General features: G+C 37.0%; 1 protein-coding gene across 2 annotated transcripts in view; it reads right to left on the bottom strand.

Annotated features, from left to right (window-relative positions):
* Window positions 1–23109, bottom strand: part of LOC106867843 (tuberin) — a 133558-nt gene that overhangs the window by 78497 nt on the left and 31952 nt on the right. For both annotated transcript variants that reach the window (XM_014912876.2, XM_014912877.2), the window contains exon 2: window positions 20909–20995. In XM_014912876.2, the coding sequence (XP_014768362.1) occupies window positions 20909–20995 (87 nt within the window). The remainder of the gene's footprint in view (window positions 1–20908; window positions 20996–23109) is intronic.

The raw sequence follows: 23109 nt of genomic DNA, 5'->3' as shown, positions 1-23109 counted from the left end.
TCTTTTCTTCTACTGGTTTCAGTCAGTAGATTGAAGCCATACTGTGCCACTGTCTTCTCAGGTTTTTACTCATTCATACTGACCTCAGTAGTCTTAGTGCTTATCTTATCAATCTGCTTATGGGAAAATTGGCAAGCTAATCATGGTGCAAAGAGACAGAACTGAATACAGCACAGGAGTTTTGTTCACACTACATGCATACACACAACTAACCAGCTTCTGCTCATCATCCATTAACCAAATTTCACTCCCAAGGCTTGCCCAAAGTACCAACTTACATTGGGATCAAACTCAGAATTGTGGTTGTAAAGCAAAATTAACCACATAGCCATGCCCTTACATCTGTATATCCAATAAATGCTATATGTATGTGCATAATTTCATTTTAATGCCTTGTTTGTGTCCATATTTGCACAGGCTGTGCACATTCTGTTTAACAACACTTGTAACCAATATATACAACAGCAGATGTTACTAGAAATGTAGAACTATAAAGTACCTCACAGCAATTGTAGCAAATGCTTTATTATTATTTATTATAGCCAGGTTCCAACCCAGGCCGTAGCAACAAAGTCCACTCACTACACTTCTTGGTCCAACATCACTGTCTCGAAGTCCTGGATACATTCCAAGCCAGTGTCTGTGATCAAGACATCGATGTAAGTGTGATGACATTGTCCCCTTCTTATATCACCATGAAGTGGGTTCCACAAGACTAATTTGGATGCTTCCAATTCAGGGTAGCACACACAGTGACCAGATATTCATAGTCACCTTTGCCTGTTCTTCTCGCTAACTTTTAGCAGGTCTCTATAAAGGCATTAGTGTGTGTGTGTGTGCGTGTGTGCATATGTGCATGCGCATGCGTGTGTGTGTAGAACTCAGAACCATGTTAGCCAATGTCTCACTTTTAAGGTAGTAGAGTATAATTTGGGGGAGATTCGATTATTTCTAGTGGGTTGGGTGATCATGTAGAGATTTGTTTGGCATAGATTGAAATAAATGTTTTGGGCTTGTTTCCTTTTCCAAAACAGTTTTTAATTATCAGTCTGAGAAAGGAAGGCACAGCCTGCAGCCTCCTTGGATCTTCCAAAATTGAAGAATTGGGATAACTGGATAAGATCAGTATAGTTAGAGTTTGGTATTAAGAATTGTTAAATACAAACACAGGTAAAGGAAAGTGTTTTCATCACAGAGAAAAAGGCTTCAATGAAGTTGTTACTGTCATTGAGTATCTCTGTCCAACCTTAAACAGGCAGACCTACAGCATGCAAGTAATTTAGTTGAACAACTAAATGTAATCAACAGATCCAGATATATAATGGTAAAACTTAGTTGATGTCATTTTCACTACTGTCCAGTCTGTTCTTGCTGGCAGGTTCTCATAATGGTCACAGTGGAGGAGAAGGTGGATTTAGTCACAGACAGACAATTGCTGTAGCTCTGCACTTATTGTTTGTGGTGCATAATCTAGCAGTGTTTCAGACTGATGACATTACTGATGTTGTCATTATTTTTGTATGTATTCTTGTGCATTTTTTATGCTTGTCTGAAGCAAGAGGATAATAAAGCTTAGAATGATTCAAGAAGATTGTAGGTAAATAAGAGAAACAGCTCTGTTGTATCTTTTATCTTACTTGTTTCAGTCATTGTGGCACTGTCTTGAAGTGTTTAGTTGAACAAACCAACTCCCATACTTATTCTGAAGTCTGGTACTTATTCTATCAGTCTCTTTTATGGAAACCACAAAGTTATGAATGAGGATGTAAACAAGCCAACATCAGTTGTCGGTTGGAGACAAACACAAAGACACACGCACATGCATGCATACTTACATACATACCAAGCATCACACTAACACACCTGCTTGTTCCCTCACCTGTCTTTGTCTTTTGTTTTCTGTACATTTGAACCATATATGTATGTATAGAGAGCAGACATTAAATGATGATGATGACGAAACATATATGCACATGCGCACACACACACACACACACATGCACGCACACACAATGGGTTTCGTTTCTACAGTGTTCACCAGCGAAATTCATTCACAAGACACTGGTCAACCAGGGTTAATAGTAGAAAATACTTGCCCAAGTTAGAATGCAGTGGGACTGAACCACATGGTTGCAAAGTGAGCTTCTTAACCATATAGCCATACCTGTGCCTATATTTAATTTAATGTAAATGTTTTATATTCTCAGAGAATTCCATAAGAGCCAGTATGTTGTTCTGGATTCAGAACATCAGGTAGGTGAGAGAGTAATCTCCTTCTGGATAGAAGATCAGTCTTCCAAATGAATGTTATCTATTTTTAACAGTTAGCCAGTGGTTCTCAAATGGAGTAAAGTAATGAATATCTAGGTGCTTTAGAAAATTCCATATCAATACTTGAGCATCTCAGAAAACCTCCTCTTGATAGTTTTGTTATACACAAGTATGACTAACTCTTTAGCATTTAGATTACTCTGTAAAATGCCATGTTTATTTATTCACATTGTTTTGAATTGATCATGCATTATCTTGCAGCTTCAAGATTTGAACAATGTGATTGTTTATTTCAGAATAACATTGTAGAGTAGCTACAAGAGGCTGAATCTGGCTAGTTTGAACATAAAACCAAGGTAGTATACTTGGGGTGGATATGGCCAGTTTAAATGCTGAAGAGCTGATTAAACAAGGTAAGCAATAATTTTCTATATTTTCTTTTCTTTTCTGATTTTAAATTTAAAAATATAGTCTTGTTTAATTTTCCATGTAAAATATACCAGTATATTATTATTTAATCTCCAGTATGTCACAAAACCAAGAAGATTGAAAACCACAGAGTTCAACGAAATGTGAATTCATAATTCATAACTAAGTTAATATCTTATCTGTGTAGTTCTTTTATTTCAACTTCCCATGGGAGACCAATGGCTATAGAATGTTGGTGAATAAGGTCTTATTTATCAATCAAATAATTTCTTCCGCATGGTCTAGAATGTATTGTTTTTGCTATTATTTAACCCTAAGTCAGTTTCGACAGAGCAAACTTGTGATCAGGGTTATTCCATGCTTTTCTGTTTCTTTCTAGGCATAGTGTATTTTGGATTAAGTTATTCAATATACACTTTCTTTATGAAGATAGTACAGTTAACTCTGAAGGTAAAGTGGCAGCTATTTGTAGCAAATAACGCAACCATGTAGATGTTCTCTCATTGGCTCATCTACAATATGCATGTATGGTGGACATACTGTGCTAGACAAGAAAGCAATACTATGGTATATGAATTACTTGTGCTTCATATAAAGTTAGTAGCAGATTTCTGTTTCTCTAAACAAGATTCACCTATCGGTTACTATCCACTAAGTAGGAGGATTAATTCTAAAAGAAGATTAATCAACCACAAGAGGATCTGAACTCAATGATAGGTGTCTGAGCAGTGTGCAATAGCATTTTGTTTCCCATACAAATAAGAGTTGAACAAATGTATAAACACAGACACAAGCATCTGTCCTTGAAATGGATGTTTCTATTACTGAATCTTGTTCCCAGTGCCAAAATACTCCTTCACAATATACAACTGCTACCTATCTACCAGTTTAGAAGACTGCCATAAACAGAAATATAATTAAATAAATATAAATTCAATATTGTTTCAGTGGTAAGTAAATATTATAAGAGTTACTTAAATTATGACAAAATTTGATTTGCTTAATATTTAAACAAGCATAATAAGATGTATTTAGTTCGCAATTTTTAAAGTGCTTAGTAAAAAGATGGGCACCCAGTTGTTGAAACCTTAAAACCATACCAAAAAGACACAACAAAGATTAGTAGATTTCTCTGTTACTGTGTTTGTCTGATGATGAAGGACCAAGAATGGTGAAACACTGTGTAACCAATTCCATAACAGAAAAATGACATCAGGAAGAAGAGGTACAAGAAGAATAACTGTAAGGCTACCTCTAAGACTTCAGAAGCAGAACACTTTCAGAGATATAAAGCATAGAGTATTTCAGGTAAGATGGCAAGATAGACTCACAAAGCCTTGAGTCTATCAGAACCCAGATCAAAAGCAGGGAATGGAGTTGGATGGGACACACCCTATGAAAACCCATTTCCAACATTACAAGGAAAGTCTTCAGGTGAATGCTCCAAGGGAGACAGAAGTGTGACAGACCAAAAACAACATGGTGAAGGATCACAGAAACTGAAGTGCTGGTAGGTAGCTACACCTGGATACTGTAATCCATTGCCAAAGATCAAGACAGATGGAAATCTTTTGTTGGTACCCTGTGCTCAACATGGACTCAAAAGAACTAGAGAAAGACGACATGTCCTAGTAAAAGAGTGAGAGAAAGTAAAATATTCCTTACAGTAAGGGAAGAATAAGAACACTACTGGATAGATACAACATATTTTTATATTGATAAACATAATAACACACAACACATTAAGAATTACTCTCCAAATATTGTTTACTAATACATATGTGTGTGTGTATGTGGCTGTGTGTTTGTTTGTTTGCTACTGAACTGTGTAAAACTATCAGTTTACATTGTTTTCTTGTAAGAAATATCTGCAATTCTTTCATAGAGAAAGAACCTGAAAACAAGAAACAAGGAAAGTGTTTGCTGATAAAAATAGTGAATATACATCGTTTATATGAGGAGGGTTGTATATCTGATGTATTTTAGATTTAAATCCTACATATTATATCAAAAGAATTTTGGGCAGAACAATAACAATGAAGTGTAGACAGATAAAGCTTAAGAAATAACTTGAAGTTATAAAGTGAAAAGAAAAATATATTGGCATTTCACCCAAAAGCTGTTTGACTGGCAGAACCTTTAGAGCATCCTAAAACAATAGTTCTAGCAATTTGCATTTTGAGTCCAAATTCTACCAAGGTCAAATTTCCTTTCATTTCTCCAAGATTGATAAAATACAAGACAAACACTAGACTAGATTCATCTTTCTCTATCTCACACACACACACACACACACACAAACACACACACACAAACACATACCTATAATCTCAGAATCAATTAAAAACTGATCGTTGTGGTTAACCGTTAGCTGGAACTTTAATTTTGAGTAAAGAGACCGGGACACTGTCTCATCATTCTCACCTTGACAAACAACAATGGCACCTAAAGTAAGTCACACAAAAATGTCTATAGTTCCTAGAGGATATTATTTTTTGTCCTCTACTGAGCATTTCTTATATGCTGGTATTTGAAACAAAGACCAGAAGAAAAAAAAGATTCAAAAATAAAAAGTACTACTTAATATAATTCAGTACAACAGATTTGTGATGGCAGGGTTGAAATGAGAGAAATTTTATTTGCTATTTCTAACAGATCAAGTAGCCACGAGGAAGGTTCCTTATTAGTTTGGTTTCTTTCCAATTTTTAGGTTAGGTTTCAAATTTCTTCTACTTGAGATCCATTACCTTACAGAAAGTTAATTCCTATGAAGAGTTCTCCACCTCATCTAATACTAGACACTAAATAAAAAAACTATGATGGAACTGAGTGAGATGGAGAGGAGCAGTCATATTGTCGAGAGAAAAGGAGCAATGTAAAAAGTCCCTTTAACCCATAATGCGCTGGGATTTGCACTTATATAGCATGGACTGCTGAGCACATTTTATGAAAATGAGATTATCATGCACACATAAAAAACAAAAAATAGTTAAAATATCTTCTTAGTATATAATGGTGGTAAGTTTTACATCATCTGAAAAGTCATTAGTTGAACTATTAGTACTCTTACATTCTGGGGGGTATCAGAGTGTTTGAATGACATTAGACCCCAACAAACACCCATAAATTACATGCATCTATCTGGGCCATGATCATGGCCTGTCGACCTGTGCCTGACGTCCATGATCATGGCCCGTCACACTTTATATGTTAAAGGAGAAAAAAGTAGTGTTATTAATGTAGTTCGCGTGGCGTCTATGATGATGATAGAAAACAAACTCATTTGACATGAGCTTAATCCAATTTCTAGGGTGTGTGAATGACTGAGAATACAATCCTCCGCTCCTGGACAAGACGGTGGTCTGCCACAAAGTCAACCCCATTCACTCCAGTTGCTGCTGTTGCTGGTCCACACTTTCAGCTGAGTAAACTGAAAAAGCAGTGTGAGACTGCCGAAAGTTCCATGATGCCAATCAATTTAACATCCATGATAAATATATTAGCCCTCTTTCCATACTGGCACAGGCTGACAGTTTGTCAGGTACCAATGAGCCAAAGGGTTGTGCCAAGCTCCAATATCTGCTTTGGTTAGATACCCTTCCTAATGCTAAACACTTTACGGAGCATACTGGGTAGTTTTTTTGTGTCATCAATACAAATGAGGTTACCAAGTACTCACAAGACAAGAACTCTCAAATGAGTGGGAGTATAACATTAAAGGATGTGGAAGTATGATAGAGGGAGAGGAACAGATGGATACATGGCTTCCCCAGCTGGAAAGAGAGAGATGGTGACTTAAAAAACAAAGTCAACTGATCATCTCCCAGTCAGATGATTAAGTGTAGCAAATATAACAAATTGTCTTCTTGATAGAAGAGTGACAGTAAATTCAGACTGTAAACTATGAAGACCAAGCAAAATAGCAGAGTAACAAGGAAACAGAATTGAAATCTAATCCTTTTGAAACCTGCCCTTGGTTCTATGATATAAGCTTATCATTTTAAGGTGATCTAAATTAAAAGATTCCCTCAAAACTCTGTTAATTTATATTCCAAACACCAACTTAATAAATCACAAAATTATTAACTAAATTCTTCATAATTTTCAAAATTAACTGAAACAATAGCAGTGTATATAAACAGAAATATGATAATGAAAGGGTTAAAAAACGGAATCTATGAATGGAAAAATTCCACAGCACATTATAGATAAGAAAACCAAAATATAGAATAGTTGAGTTAGTGTTAACTTATTTAATGCAAAGACTATGAAAAAAAACTAACAAGAAATATAAACATGGTAAGGAAAAAAAACATGTTAATAACTAATATTTTCATTTTTCTGACAAGGCAACACTGCACATGTTTTCATTTTATTTTGATATCATAATCAAAGGATAACTGGGAAAATGAAAATACTGGTTACTAACTAATACTGCTTTTTTCCTCACCACATAATTACTTCTGTTAGCTTTTTATTGCTCCCTGCATTAAATGTTCACACTACTTAACTATTGTTTGGTGTTGCTGAATTATTTATTTTCTCAACAAAACAAAGTTATAGAAGTCAAATTGTATCAAGAGCTTTCCTACAAAACAATCCTCAATACCAACCACTTTATGGATGATCAATGACCTAACTAAATATGGAGTAGCTTGGTGATGGAAAGGTATATCTGATAAGACTACAAGAGATAAACAAAAGGTTTAGAAGAAGTGAGGCAGGTGGTGGGAATCAGATAGCAAGAATTATATTTAGAGGGTAGTAAAAATAAAAATAATACTGAATATAACTAGGTACATGAGAATATATCAATGAGTAGGATATTTGGCAATGGGTTAAACTATGAAGAGGCAAGAGGTTTTCATATGAATTGAGAGATTTAATGAATTGTGATGTCATCAAAGAAAAGTGCCTGAAATTATAGATAGTTGTGGCCAAAAGTTTGGAACAAAGGTCTAAAAATTAGAATTTTTATATTAAATGCCCAGTTATATCTAACCCTTTATGGTTTAAACCAGCCATATCCAGCCAAAATATTCTACTTCTTTTATGTTTAAACTGGCCAGATCTGGCCTCTCACATTTACCTTGCAATGTCTTTTTTAAAATAGACAACCGCATCATCAATATCTCAAAGCTACAAGATAATGTGAGATTAATTCAAAATAATGTGAATGAATAAACATTACACTTGACAGAATAAGCTGAATGCTAAAGGGTTAATTTATAAGATATTATTACTTGGCCAAAAGTTTAGAACATAGGTCTAAAAATTAGAATTTTTATATTAAATGCCTAAAGTTATATTTGAATCAAATTGTACTTGGGCATGACAATTTTAATTTAAAAAAAAAATGTTCCAAACTTTTGGGCCACGACTGTAAGAACTCTTACTCTTGCAGACAATGAAAATATACATCAAGAAAGTTGTTAAGCAAAGATTATTGGCGTTAGGAAGGGCATCCAGCTGTAGAAACTCTGCCAAATCAGACTGGAGCCTGGTGTTGCCATCCGGTTTCACCAGTCCTCAGTCAAATCGTCCAACCCATGCTAGCATGGAAAGCGGACGTTAAACGATGATGATGATGATGATGATAAGGAGAATCTCTCAGTGGAAACAACAGATGAGTCAATCATAGATATAAAACAGGACAAAGGAAATTAAATAAACTATAGTAAATGGCTTGTGTGAAGATGTTAAAGTGGCATCAAAATCAAAAACCTGCTCAGCGAGAGATTTTAGTAATTATAGATATGTATTACAAGCTATCTGAAGACAAACATAGCAAACACTGAGGTACTAGTTAGTAGCAGGATTCAGGAAAGCTTAATAGCACAAATGATATGACCTTGTTCATTGTGCAAGAAGGTGTAAGCAGACACCTGAAAGTTTGAAATTTGCAAAAATTAGAGAATGAAGAACCATACCACTCATTCTAAGATAATCAAATGACTGTTCTCAACTCTGATACTTATCTGCTTTTTAAGCTTAGTAAATAAGTTGGAACTAAGGGAAACACTTTATGAGCAGTTTGGGTTTGTGCCAGGACAGGCTACAACCAAGCCACTCCCTCATGAGAAAACTGCAGAAGTTAACTGAAAACAAACCATTGTACCTTACCATATGTTGACCTGGAGAAAGTTTTTCAAAGGGCAACAAGTACTGTAGTCTGGTACTGCTAAGAGAATTACGTGTAGATGAGTGACTTGTGAGATCCTCGAAAGCCATGTATAGATGTGCTTATATGGTCAGACTTAGCAATGATTTTAGCAAAAAATTTAGGATAGAAGTGTTTATCAGGTCAAAGTTCCCAGCTCAGTACCACTTATTATAGTAGCAGTGGAGTTTAAGATGGGATGTCCTATGTGAACACATGCATACCAATGACCTAGTCCTGACAGCTGAATCTGTCAATAGTTTAAAGAAGAAATTCTAAACAGGGAAGCAAAACCTAGATTTGAGAAGTTAGCAAAGACTAAAGTTCAAAGTAACAGGAAAGACAACACTCTATGGTCATCTTTGAAGTGACCATACTTGACATACAGAAAAGAAGACATTATAAATTATAGATGTATAAAAAACAGAGTGGATTCACAGGCCCACTGACATGGAAGAAGGACTTTGCATGTATCAAATGACAGGATCATTAGCAATAAAACCACCTGTGACAGATTGTTTCAAATGCTTGGAAGGATCTCTAGAGGTAATTGATAACTTTTGTTACTATGTGGCCTAATCAGCAGTGGAGGTAAGTGTTCTGAAAGTATAGTAGACAAAGTAAGAACAGGTTGGAAAAAGTCCAGGGAATTATTACCTTTGCTGGCACCAGTTCTTTCTCTGTGCAAGGGGCAGACCATATGATGTTTGTGTGCATATTGCAATATTTGATGGTAGAGCAATATGGGTGCTGAATGCAGAGGATGTATAAAGGCTAGAAAGAAATGAGGCAAGCATGCTCTGCTGCATGTTAATGTTAGTGTGCATGAATGGGATGATAGAAACATGAGCTATACAAGGAATACAATGTAGTGTGCAAGAGAGAAAACTGCGATAGTGCAGATATGTGTTGCATATATGGTGGATACAAGACAGGCAAAGAAGTGATGAATCAAGTGGGAGGAACCTATGGAAGACTGCAAAAGATATAGGAGGAAGTGGTGAAAGCTGATCAGAAGACTGACCCTCAGGAAGAAATGTCAAATGACAGCCAGAAGTGATGAAATGCCATATTGGAGAAAGCCTAACTAACCAATGCAAGCATGGAAAAGTGATCATATGATGATGATGATATCATCTGAATAAACTAGTGGTGGTGACATTTGACAAAAATTAGTTCATAAATTCACAAATTTGAATTTATATACTTTGAAAAGAGGCAAATTCTAACATTTCAGGCAGGACTCTTCTTTATCCAGCCCAAATATTCTATCTGCTCTATGTTTAAACCAGCCAGATCTGATCTCTCATACCTACTCTACATCATTCTAAAGATAATTTGTCACATCAATGCAATCTTGAAGTTATGTGATAATGCATGATTAATTAAAAACAATAGGAATAAATAAGTAATCTGAATGCTAACGGGCTAAATAAAACTTATTTGCATATTATACATCTCAGAATATTTTGTGAAGTCTATACATCATAGAAATTTATGCAAACTAATCTCAATATAAATACATTGCCATTTTCAAATTTTTATAAAAACAAATCTGTTGAACATGAGAGTGAAGGTTGTGGTTTTATTTGCCAGTAAATAAGTGAGAAAGACACTGCCTATTTTTATGGAAAATAAAAAGATAAATAAAATCGAGGCACAGATGTGATATATAACTTGAATTTTACAAAAACAAAAATACAAAAAAGTTAAATTAATGGTGAGATGTCTGTGATCATTGCACAGATGAAATAACACACACACACACACAACTTTCAACTGTTTCTTGCATTTAGAACATATATACACCAACCACATCTGCAAAACAAAACAAGCAGAGAAAGGTGATATAAGAAAAACTGTTCTCCAGTTATGTTGTAATAAAATATTACATTCAGAATATTTCTGAAGAGAAGAAAACTAAGCATAATCTGCTACTCACCTCAGAAGGTGAAAAACATCGAGAGACTAAATAACCACACAAAATTAAAACTAAATATTTTCTTTAGGGGGGCACCTTTTATTTGTCATGTATTTTTTATATTCTAGAGTTTAAAAAGTACCTTCTACCTTCTGAAAGCATTACTCCAATATAGGGCTGACTATAGTGGCTAAAACAAACTATGAGGCTAAACTAAAGTTAAAGGACAGCCTAAAGAAGTATTATCAAATATTGTCAAGAATGTAAGAATAAGTTGCTCTAAGCACCAAGTTTTCATAACATAATATTGCTTAAAGTAAAATATAACTTTCCTTTCATAATATGTTCATGTCAGAATAGACAAGCAAATGATGTTTTTACAAAGTATTCATCTACGATGATGGCCAACCTTTTCTTCTTCTTGTCGACCACAGGTTGATCAAGAAAAATATTTACCTTTTGACATGCCTTATATTGCTGAAGCACTTTTAGTTGATGGAAAACCCCAACCAATCACTTAAGAAGTAACCCTTTACTTTCACCATTTCATACAAATAAATCTCATTCTCATTTTTTTATAATACTCCTTTTTCTACACTTACACATCAGCCACGGGATTTTCAAGGGTATATGGGGGAGCAAGAGATGGGGACTGGGAGAGTAGAGGAGAGATAGAGACAACTGTAAAGATTGGATCAGGTTAAAGGGTGGATATAGTGAACAGTGAATTGGTGGGAGTGGCCACCAATGCATGAACTGCAGGCAGTAGAGGGATGATATATATATGTATATAATCATCGTTTAATGTCCATCTTCCATGCATGCATGGATAGGATGGTTGACAGGAGCTGGCCAGATAGAAAACTACTCCAGGTTATTGTGTCTGTTTTGGCAGGGTTTTTACAGCTGGATGCCCTTCCTAACACCAATCACTGTGCAAAGTAGACTGGGTGCTTTTTATGTGGCACTAGCACAGGTAAGGTCAGCTTTGGCATGATTTTTACAGCTGGATGCCTTTCCAAATGCCAACCACTTTACGGTGCAGACTGGATGCTTTTTACATGGTACCAGCACCAGCAGTGTCACCAAGTAACTTGCAAGACAAGAAATTTTGAGAGGGGTAGAGGCATTGGAGGAGGGGATCTTGTGTGAGATGATGAAAGGTTAGAGTGTGACAGAGAAATAAAGAGGCAGAAACAGGTGTCTTGCTGTAGAGGAAGTACTTACATTTGACAGAATAAGCTGAATGCTAAAGGGTTATAGACACATTGATGCCTCCTTGTTCCTTTCAAATGAGTGTTAAGTAGGTTAAATCGTTTTAACAGTGCTTAACAAGAAATTTGTTAAACCCCAGAGTCAATGAGCTGTGTTTAAGAGGTTCCATAACAGGAAAATTTATGTTTGCAGAGAGAAACAAAAGGATTTATAGCAGTCATCACATTCTGCAAAATAATTTTATCAAAAGAGTGTGGGTGTAGCTAAGAAGCTTGCTTCCCAAGCACTTGGTTCCAGGTTCAGTCCCACTCCATGGCACCTTGAGCAAGTGTTTTCTACTCTAGCTCTGAGCTGACCAAAGCCTTGTGAGTATATTGGGTAGATAGAAACTGAGAAAAGCCCATGTTATATATATGTGTCTGGGTGAGGTGGTGCCTGCTTGTTTTGACATTGCATGATTGTTGTAAATGAGAGTCACCATCATACAAGTCCTGTCCTTCCCTTGAAAACATCCATCAAAATATGTCTAACCAAGGATTAATATTATCTAACTTGGAAACAGGTGAGGATTGGTGACAGGAAAGGCATCAGAAAATCTGCTGGCATGGGTTGGATGATTTGACAGAAAACTGGTAAGCTGGGGAGCTGCACCAGGTTCCACTCTGTTTTGGCATGGTTTCTACAGCTGGATGCCCTTCCTAACACCAACTACACTAAGAGTGTAGGGGGTTCTTTTCACGTGCCAGTTACAAAACACTGGCATTGACCACAACTACAATCTCACTTGGCTTGACATATCTTCTCAAGCACGGTATATTGCCAAAAGTCTTGGTCACTTGTCACTGAATCTGTGAGGCTCAAAGTGTGAAGGTGCTTTTTACATGTCACCAGCACGGGTGCCAGGTATGCAATACTGGCATCAGTCGGTCATCTGTCATCATCTGGATGACTAGGTGGGATTTGTTATTCCAACTGATAAACATGCAGGGTTATTATCAAAGAAGGGTGCAGTATTAGCAATAACATAGAGGAAGTGTTCAGTATTATCTTTTATCTTTCACTTGTTTCAGTCATTAAACTGTGATCATGCTGGGGCACCACCCCAAAGGATTTAGTCAGACAAATTGACACTAGTACTTATTTTATTTTTAAGCTTGGTACTTAACCTATCAGTCTCTTTTGCCAAACTGCTAGGTACAGGGGTGTAAACAGAGCAATACCAGTTCTATATTTAAGAGATAAGGAATTATGTACATTATTTACATTTAACAGATATTTGTCCTCATCTTGTTTGTTGTTATCACGTTTCGGCTGATATACCCTCCAGCCTTCATTGGGTGTCTTGGGGAAATTTCGAACCTGGGTTCTCATTCCTAAGGTATTTTTCGATGTTATTATTATTATTATTATTATTCAGGTCACTGCCTGGAATCGAACTCGGGATCTTGGGGTTAGTAGCTCGCACTCTTAACCACTACGCCATATGCCTGTGGGCATATGTAAATAATGTAGAGTAATACCAGCTGTCAAGCAGTGGTGAGGGACAAACACACATATATATAATGATGGGCATCTTTCACTTTCTGTCACAAAACTTTGATTGGTCTGGAGATAGTAGAAGACATATGCCCAAGGTGCTATGCAGTAGGACTAAACCCAGAATCATGTAGTTGGAAAACAAACTTCTGACCACACAGCCATGTCTGCACCTATAAGTATAACATCATAAAGGAAGGGTGCAATATTAGTGATATATCATTGAGTGTACAGTACTAATGTAATATTTGTGGCACTGAAAAGATTGGTTTATAAATGTTTATTGCTAAATGGAACTTAAAATAAACAAACTCTTGTTTGAAAGAAGACCATTGTACGTGTGTGTGTGTGTCCTCCTGTTTAACAGTGATGCTTGTTTAGAAACATCACATGATGTCAAAACAAGAGATGTTGTTTGATTACAGTCATTTGTAAAAAACATGCCTGGCTGCAGGAAAATATTACCATGCTTGAAATAGGTAAGGGTTGCTGACAAGAAGGGTATTCAGCCACAGAAAATCTACCTCAACAAATTCTGTTTAACCCACGCTAGCATGGAAAAGTAGATGTTAAAACAATCAAGACATTGCTCAACCATCTTCAAATCCAGGAAACTGTTTGAGACAGTTCTTGGATGAGATAAACTTGATTTATCAAGTACCCGGTATGCAAAGTGTGCTACCATATGGAAAAGGAGTAAAAATAACATAGAAAAATCAACTAAGAACAATGAAAAATATACTAATATATTCACAAAACCTAACATATATAAAATTACAACAATTAAAAATGAACCAAAGTCAAATTAAAATATATAACAAAGAGAAATTTGAATATTTTTGAGGTATGAACCCAACAGCTTACTTTAGCTTACTTTATTACATAAAATTAAAATCAAAACCTATGTATCTTTAAATTTGCAATTTAATCATCATCATTGTTTATTGTCTGCTCTCCATGCTGGTATGGGTTGGACGGTTTGACATGAAGCTGGCTAGCAGGGAGCTGTCCAGACTCCAACTGTCTGTTGTGGCATAGTTTCTACAGCTGGATGCCCTTCCTAACATCAACCACTTAACAGTGTGCTGGGTGCTTTTATAAATTATAAAACCATGAGAAACTAACACACTTATAAATAGATTTATATAGATATTTATAAGTCACTCCTCTCTTTTATGTGTCAATAATGCTGGTTTATATTTTTAAATCTGAAGGCATGTGGCCTAGTGGTTAGGGTGTTGTACTCATGATCACAAGATTCCTAAACTGGTGGTCAAGCTCTTGAGCAAAACACTTCATTTCATATTGCTCGAGTCCAGTCGGCTGTGAATGGGTAAACCTGCAATGAACTTGTTTTGTTCAGGGAGAATGTTGGCTTGCTCACCTAGCAAGTGGAGTGGCATCATTCAAAAGCTACAACAATGCAAGGAAGTGTATTGTGGCCAGTGCAGTATAACAACATCAGGTTAGTCTGGATGATATAGAGATATTTTTTAATACTCCAAACAGGGAAAAGTAAGTGGTTGAAAAGAAGTTTGAACCAGTTAACTGATATGTTACAAACAGCATTTCAGAATTGTTGAAACTTTTAGGCCAACTCCAATGACCTTCTCAGACAAAAAAATGTAAAGTTACCTTCTTGAGTCATGCTGACTTATAAAGGCCAGTTTCCTGGTTTCATGGTAGACGGGATGCTCATTTGTTGAAGGATTACACATTTTTGCCCGCTGAGCGGACTGGAAAAACGTGAAGTGTTTTGCTCAAGAACACAACGCATTGCCCGGTCTAGGAATCAAAACCGCATTCTTACAATCATGAGTATAACACCCTAACCACTAAACCATGGCCCCCCCACCCTCAGAAAAAAGGACACATTTGATAATGTAGTCCTGCATAACACTGTGCCTAACAAAAAAAAAAAATCTCAAAGAAACATGAGGGTGAAAGCTAGAATGTTTTTGATCACAAAGCTGCTTAATCAGGGCTGACCTTGGGCTAAACAGAAATAGCAGCAATGACCATATCTCAGTAACTCACACGGACAGACAGTTATGAGGTTACAACAAACACTTGTCAATTGTCTAGTATCACTTTTTGCTTCTTTCTCAACATAGTTATAAAATATTTACTGCTAAAAAAAAAAAACAACTTTTCTGTGTTCTTTCTGGCATTCAAGTGAATGGAACCTCAAACACCATTTTAGTGAAGCAATAAAAAGCTGGAAATGTCATAAACTGCTACATTTGGCCTCTTTCCATGTCTAAGTCTGTGTGAACAGAGATAACTAAATCAATAGAGTTGAACTGCCAAGAAAGACATCCTGGGCTCATGTCTTGGCAAAGGCACAGCAATGAGTGAGTCCTTAATGTTCAAATTAGCTCAGTTCAACTAGCTACAAATAGGTGTCATAGTAAGATATACACTCCACTGATACATAAATGACAAATGTTTTTTAGACCTACAATGTTGAATTCAAATTTTTCCTTCAGTGTTAGTAGTAACTATGAGCTCTACCAGGTTATCTTCATCGAGATACACAGTAAGAAGACATGAAAGGTGGGCTCTTCCAGGTTACAACAACACTAACACACTGCATGATGATGCAAAAAGATGAATTCTTTCCAACATGTTAAACACCTAACACACTACAAGAAGTAGTGGTACCATAAGGCAATTTCACGCCTTATTTTTCTCTTCCTCTCCCTCTTTCTACTTAGTCTCTCCACCCTTTCTAACAGAACTAAGTTTGGCAACATGTCCTTTCTCCTGACCAGTTCTGTATTATTTATGAACTTAAAAGCAACAATAAAAAACATTTTTTACTCATTGCTTTAACAGCAGCATCTGTTAATCTGTGTGCCTATCTACCTGCATTTCTCCTTGTTTTCTGTCTCATTTTCAGGCTTATTGAACACACAACATGCATTTACACAAATATTTCTCTCTCTTTCTCTCTCTCTCTCACTCACACACACACACACACACGATAGCAAGCAACTTAAGTTTTAAAATTTCTTTCTTAAGTGATCCCGAACCATCAGCTGTCAAATAACTGAGTCAAATAGTCAACTTCATCATGATCAGAGGTAGTCATCAGTGAGCAATTAAGTCTATTGGTTTGCAAGACTTTCAACCTGCATCTCAATTTAGTTGAATTTCGCACCACAAGATAGTGTCCAACCCATGCTAGGATGGAAAACGGACGTTAAACAATGATGATGATGATGATGATGCTAATGAACCAGTTGTCAATGTTAAACTATTGACATTGCTAAAAGCAGTAAAATATATCCACACTGCAGAATATATCCAGCCACATTGACTGGATTTATTATTATTATTATTATTATTATTGACGTAACTGACTTCGCTAGAGGAGGACACGTAATGTGCATGGGCATTTTCAGGGCCTCCAAGAATGGTTTCAAATTTTGGTGCAAGGCCAACACTTTTTAAAGGAGGAAATAAACCAAATACATCAACTCCCCAGTGTTCAACTGGTATTTATTTTATCAATTCTGAAGGGATGAAAGCAAAGTCAACATCAGCAGAATTTGAAACCAGAACATAAAAAGCTGGAAGAAATGCCACTAAACATTTTGCTCAACTTGCTAATGATTCTACTAGGGCCTCCATGAATGAAGCGAGGAAAGGAGAAAATTATCCCCAAACTGGAAACCTAAGCTGAATGCCTGTAAGATCGGATGCTGCTAAAATAGCCAAGGATCAAATGGTGGTATTAAACTGAGGTATATGTTAAGTATACCATTCAGAAGTGTTTTGGAATGTAGACACAGTGTAGAGATGGTGACAAAATATGAAACCACCAGCTTCACACCTGGCTGATCATTATCCTTTTTGCTCAGCCATTATACACTCAGTTTTACAACAATTATTTATTATCATCATCATCATCATCATCATCATTATTATTATCGTCATTGAGTGAGAGAGCAGTGCATGCTATCAAAGTGACACTGGGGTACAAATATATGAAGCCCAGTATACTCATCATGACTACCCATCTGATAAGGGTACACTAGACACATGCATCACACCATATGTGTGCAGCATGGTGATCTCATATCAAGATAAAGAGTGCATGACCTTGCAGGTGGGGCCGAGTTAGAATTTTCTTTAGGTTGAGTAGCCTATCCCTCTCAAAAGGTCCCTGAATAAGGGTTGTTTAAGGATGTTGAACGAAACACCCATGTTTCCAGAGGTGAATTATACAAACTCCACATTGGGCCTCACCGAGGCGATGACTACTGACCGAGACCTTTGGAGATGTGCTGTGCGTGAGAAGACCCGGCAAGCCAAGTGAGATCGTTGCCAGTGCCCCTGGACTGGCTCTTGTGCGGGTGGCACATGAGATGCACCGGCCTTCATAGGATTTTCGAGCGAGATCGTTGCCAGTATCGCCTGACTGGCCCTCGTGCGGGTGACACGTAAAAGCGCCCACTACACTCTATGAGTGGTTGGCATTAGGAAGGGCATCCAGCTGTAGAAACTGCCAAATTAGATTGGAGCCTGGGGTTGCCATCCGGTTTCACCAGTCCTCAGTCAAATTGTCCAACCCATGCTAGCATGGAAAGCAGATGTTAAACGATGATGATGATGATGATATGGCTATGATGCTCCCCCACTACTTCTGCTCATGATCAGAGATGCACATTGTCAGCCACTAAGGGACATGCTCAACTGGTTACGGTCAAGCAAATGACAGGCAAATCTGCAGTATTGATCAGAATATTTTCTGTAGCCCATCTTTTATACCAAGACAAAACATGTACATGATAGCACTTCCAATCAGTTAAGATCAGAAGCCATGAGATCCAATGCCTAGTATTGCATCAAGGCATTCTTCTTCTTCTTATTATTATTATTGCGGTAGTTTGCCTATCGTTATGTTCTTATCATTATTAAGGAGGAAACAGAACAGTAGACTGGCAATTGTTATAGCATCTGAAATAAATACTTTGCATATTTTCTCCAGGCCTTTATATTCTCAGTTAAGGTCCTACTATGGTCAACTTTGTCTTTCATCTCCTTGGGGTGGGAAAGTCAATAAAATAAAGGACCAGTCAATGTAATCAACTATTTCCTTCTCTCAAATTTCAGGCCTTGTGCCTATATTAGAAACAATTATTAAAAACTAGTGGATTGGGAGAATATTTAGATATTTTTCTTGCATATTTGATCCAGATCTATGTTCTGAATTCAAATCCCATTGAGATTGACTTTATCTTTTATTTTTTTTTTTTGAGGTGAGCCAATAAAAGAAAGTACCAGTTAAATAGTAGAACCAATGATATCAATTAACCCCTCTCCCCAGACATCAAGCTTTGAATAATTTAACATCCACTTTTTCATGCTTGTTGAAGATTTTTTTATGGCTGGATGCCTTCCCTGTCATCAACCCTCACCTGTTTCCAAGCAAGGTAGTATTTCTCATGGCCAGACGTGTTTTACATGGAAAATGGTAGACATATAATATTGCTTATATGACAGTTATGCTCATTTATAACCATCATGTAATATCTAGACAAGGGTATACACAAACATTCACACACACACACACACAACAGGCTTCTTTCAGTTTCTGTCTACCAAATCCATTCACAAGACTTTGGTCAGCCCAGGGTTATAAGAGAAGACACTTGCCCAAAGTGCTGTGCAGTGAGACTGAATCCGAGATTAACGGTTGGGACATAAGCTTCTTAACCACAAAGTCACACTTGCATCTATATTAGAAACTTTTATTACTATTGAGAAGAGAAGGCAGTATTTAGTTATAGCCATTTATATTCTGAATTTAAACTCTACAAAAGTCAACTTCACCTTTCATCCTTCCAAGATTGATAAAATAAAGTCAAGTACTAGGGTCGCTATAATCCTCTTAACCTCTTCATCTAAATTTCTAGCCATGTAGGTCGAAGATAGGAAGGATGGCTTCCCTTTGCAAATACTGATAGGGCACAGAAAGTGTGTCAACAGCCAGCTGGAGGAAGTGTCCTCCTGGGGCTACAAGCTACAGTAGCATCCACCCTTAGTGGTTAACCACATTTAAGTGGTAAATATACTACACATTGTCATGCAGCTACTGGTTATACCTCCTTCAGAGATTTATTATTGCTTAAATATTGTTATTATTTTTATTATTCATTAGGGCAAGGGAGTGACAGTTGGAAGATCATCATACAAAATTTCATGTGGAATTTAGTTATGATGGCTCACAAACTAGCAGAATCATCAGCACATCAGACAAAATGCTTAGCAGCGTTTCTTCTAGCTCTTTATGTTCGGAGTTCAAATTCTGGCAAGTCTAATTTTGCCTTGCATCGTTTTGGAATCAATATAATAAATTACTCATTGAGCACTGGAGTTGATGTAATCGATAAAACTGCTGACTTTGTGTCAAAATCTGAAACCATTATTATTGTTGTTGTTGTTGTTGTTGTTATTATTATTATTATTATTATTATCATCATCATCAAGGCAGTGAGCTGGCAGAATTGATGGTTAGTGGCATTTCATCCGTCTTTACGTTCTGAGTTCAAATTAAACCAAGGTTGACTTTGCCTTTCATCCTTTCGGAGTTAACGAAATAAGTACCAGTTACACACTGGGATTGATGTAATCAAGTAGTCCCCCCCGCAAAAAAATTTCAGGCCTTGTGCCTATAGCAGAAAGGATTATTATTATTAGGACAATGGATTGATTCTCTATGTTCTGAGTTCAAAATCCTGCCATGGTCAACTTTGTCTTTTATCCCTCCAAGGTCAATAAAATAAAGTATTAGATCAGTGTTGGCAGGGAAGAGGTGGGTGTCAATGTTATCAACTAACCCTTTTTCTCACAATAGCTGGCCTTCTGCCTAAATTATAAACCATTATTATTATTACTTATTGTAGTTCAGTGGTGTCATTGAAAAACTGAGAATTTGTCTGAATTTACTTCTGCCACTTTTTCGCAATAAAATCATTAATTCCACTCCAAACTAACTTCTAACCCTTTTGCTACAAGTCCACCTGAGACCGTCCCTAGTTCTTTGATACAAACTACCTATTTTAAAGATCTAAATTAAAACCTTCCATTAAGATTTCATGTTAATTTATGTTCCAAACACTAGCTAATACAGACAGTTATTTTCCTAAATTCATTATTTTAAAACTTAATTGAAACAAAAGGCAGTGCATTTCAACAGAAATACAGTAACAAAATGGTTAACTGTAGTTAAGCATTGCAGAATAAAAAACAAATTGTTTTTATTTTTTTGAAACTAAATACAAAGATGGTGTTATTAGTGGAGTATGTCAACCATCTAAAGTGAGCTCTGTTTTAACAATATATAACATAAATGAAGAAACACAAACCTCTTCTAGTGATTTCCTTACAACTACATCACTAAGACTTTTGATGAGATTGATGCGTTTACTCTTCTCGGTTTTTGGTCCAATATCCTGAAATACCAATAGAAAAATCTTTGTTATCAATGGAAAAGAATAGGAAATTAAATACACACTATCACGGTACACAAATAAATAATATATGTAGATACACAGTGAAATAGATAGACACACAGGTGGATAGACAGACAGGTAGATAGTTAGATAGACAGGTAGATAGATAGACAGGTAGATAGAGAAATAAATAGAGATAGATAGATATACAGAGATAGATAGATAGATAGATAGATAGATAGATAGAGATAAATAGATAGACAAACAGATAAATAGATAGACAAACAGACAAACAGACAGAGACAGATAAATAGATAGACAGACAGACAGACAGATAAATAGATAGACAGACAAAGATATATAGACAGACAGATAAATAGATAGACAGACAAACAAATTGACAGACAAATAGGTATACAGACAGACATATAAATAGACAGACAGGCATATAAATAGACAGACAGACATATAAATAGATAGACAGACAGACATATAAATAGATAGACAAATAGATAGAAAGATAGACAGACAGATAAGTTACTTTATTAGCCACACAGAGCCAAACACAGAAGGGAACAAAATACAATGTAGAGCTTTCCTTTACGAAAAAAAAAAAAAGAAAAAGGAGAAAAAGAAAATTCCGATCAAAGGGGACTGTGAGAAAAAAAAACCCATCAAAAGGGATCGTGTATCACACAAAAATTTTAAAAGTGTAAAAAGCAAGATTAGGTTTATCTGTGGAAAGAAAAGCTTACAGAAAAGACCACAGTAACCTCAGGCAGGGAGGGAATAAACACATGAGAGCAAAGTGCTCTCTCTCATTTTTCGATTTACAGGATCATGCTCAAAGTGATTTCGTCACTCGCACGTACCATCTTTGCTACATTCACCCACCTTTTATTGAAACTTTCACGAGACAAAACTTGCCTCTCTATTCTCACCTTCCTTTTCAAGTGGTACTTGAAAAAGTTGATGAACGATTGGCCAGAGAGGAAAGTGTTTGTCTCTAAACCTTTCACTAAAGTCCACCACACACATTCTTTCACCATGGCCACCAGTACAATGAAGACTGCACTGCCTTCCCAGCTAAGGGAAAATGGCAGAGCAATTTCCACAATAGACTTGGCCGACAGGTGGACTCGTCCCACATGTGACAGCAGCCGTTCAGCATAAGCCCACAGGTCCGAAATGGTTGGACATTACACAAGTGCATGCAGAACAGTTTCATCGCTCTGACTTCATCTTGGACAAGTTGGTCTGGTGTGTCTCAAACCATGCCTGTAGAGCTTATCCTGAACAGGTAATGCTTCTCGATAGTACTGCCAGGTCAAGGATCTTTGGTGATTGTCCATAGGTCCCAGTTCAGAAGTTGTCCTGAACAGGCGTGTCAGGTCTTCCTCATTGACGCCCAGATTCTTACCCGAGAACGTCGTCGCACCTCCCCTCCACTAATCCTCTGTAGAACGCTTTTGTGGAGTTGAAGTCGCACAAGTTTGGTCCCGGGCGGCAGAGTTGCTTGAGAGCAAGACAGCACTCGTGGTGCCATTCGCCTAGCCTCAGTCTCTGTTTGATCCACAACTGCAGTTTGGCCAAAGAGATGAGCTGCAGGAAAGTGTGCCGCACAAACGGCGACCACACCTGTTTGTCGTCATCTATGAAGCACCAGAGATGTTGCAGTCTCAGCGCATGTCTGGGCATCATCAACCACGGCATGCCTAGCCCTCCATTTAACAGGTGTTGACAGCAAATGGATTGCCTAACAATTGGAACGCTTCCCTACCACAAAAAGTGGAAGAGTATGCATTCCAGTTTGGTGACAGTAGGGTCAGGACAAGGCACAACGGTCAGACGGTAATCAATGACGGATGTGATGTACGCATTCGCCACCTCCGCCCGACCTTTTAGGGATAGCTTCCTCTCAGCCCATTGCTAGGTGAGTGGCCACCCTAGTCATTATCTCGCCCCAGTTCTCCATTTGGAGGTCTGGACCGCACCAGACTCCGAGCAATTTAACCGGTCCGTCAGTCCAGCATCCCACGATGGAGACGCTGTTGGACAGCATGGGCTTGCTTCTCCAGGTGCCGAGCCACAAGCCCACTGACTTTTCCTGATTA

Source organism: Octopus bimaculoides, chromosome 10, assembly GCF_001194135.2.
Source record: "Octopus bimaculoides isolate UCB-OBI-ISO-001 chromosome 10, ASM119413v2, whole genome shotgun sequence".
In the NCBI taxonomy this organism is placed as follows: Eukaryota; Metazoa; Mollusca; class Cephalopoda; order Octopoda; family Octopodidae; genus Octopus; species Octopus bimaculoides.
The sequence above is the reverse complement of the archived record's forward strand: the minus strand, read 5'-3'. Positions and strand labels throughout refer to the sequence as shown.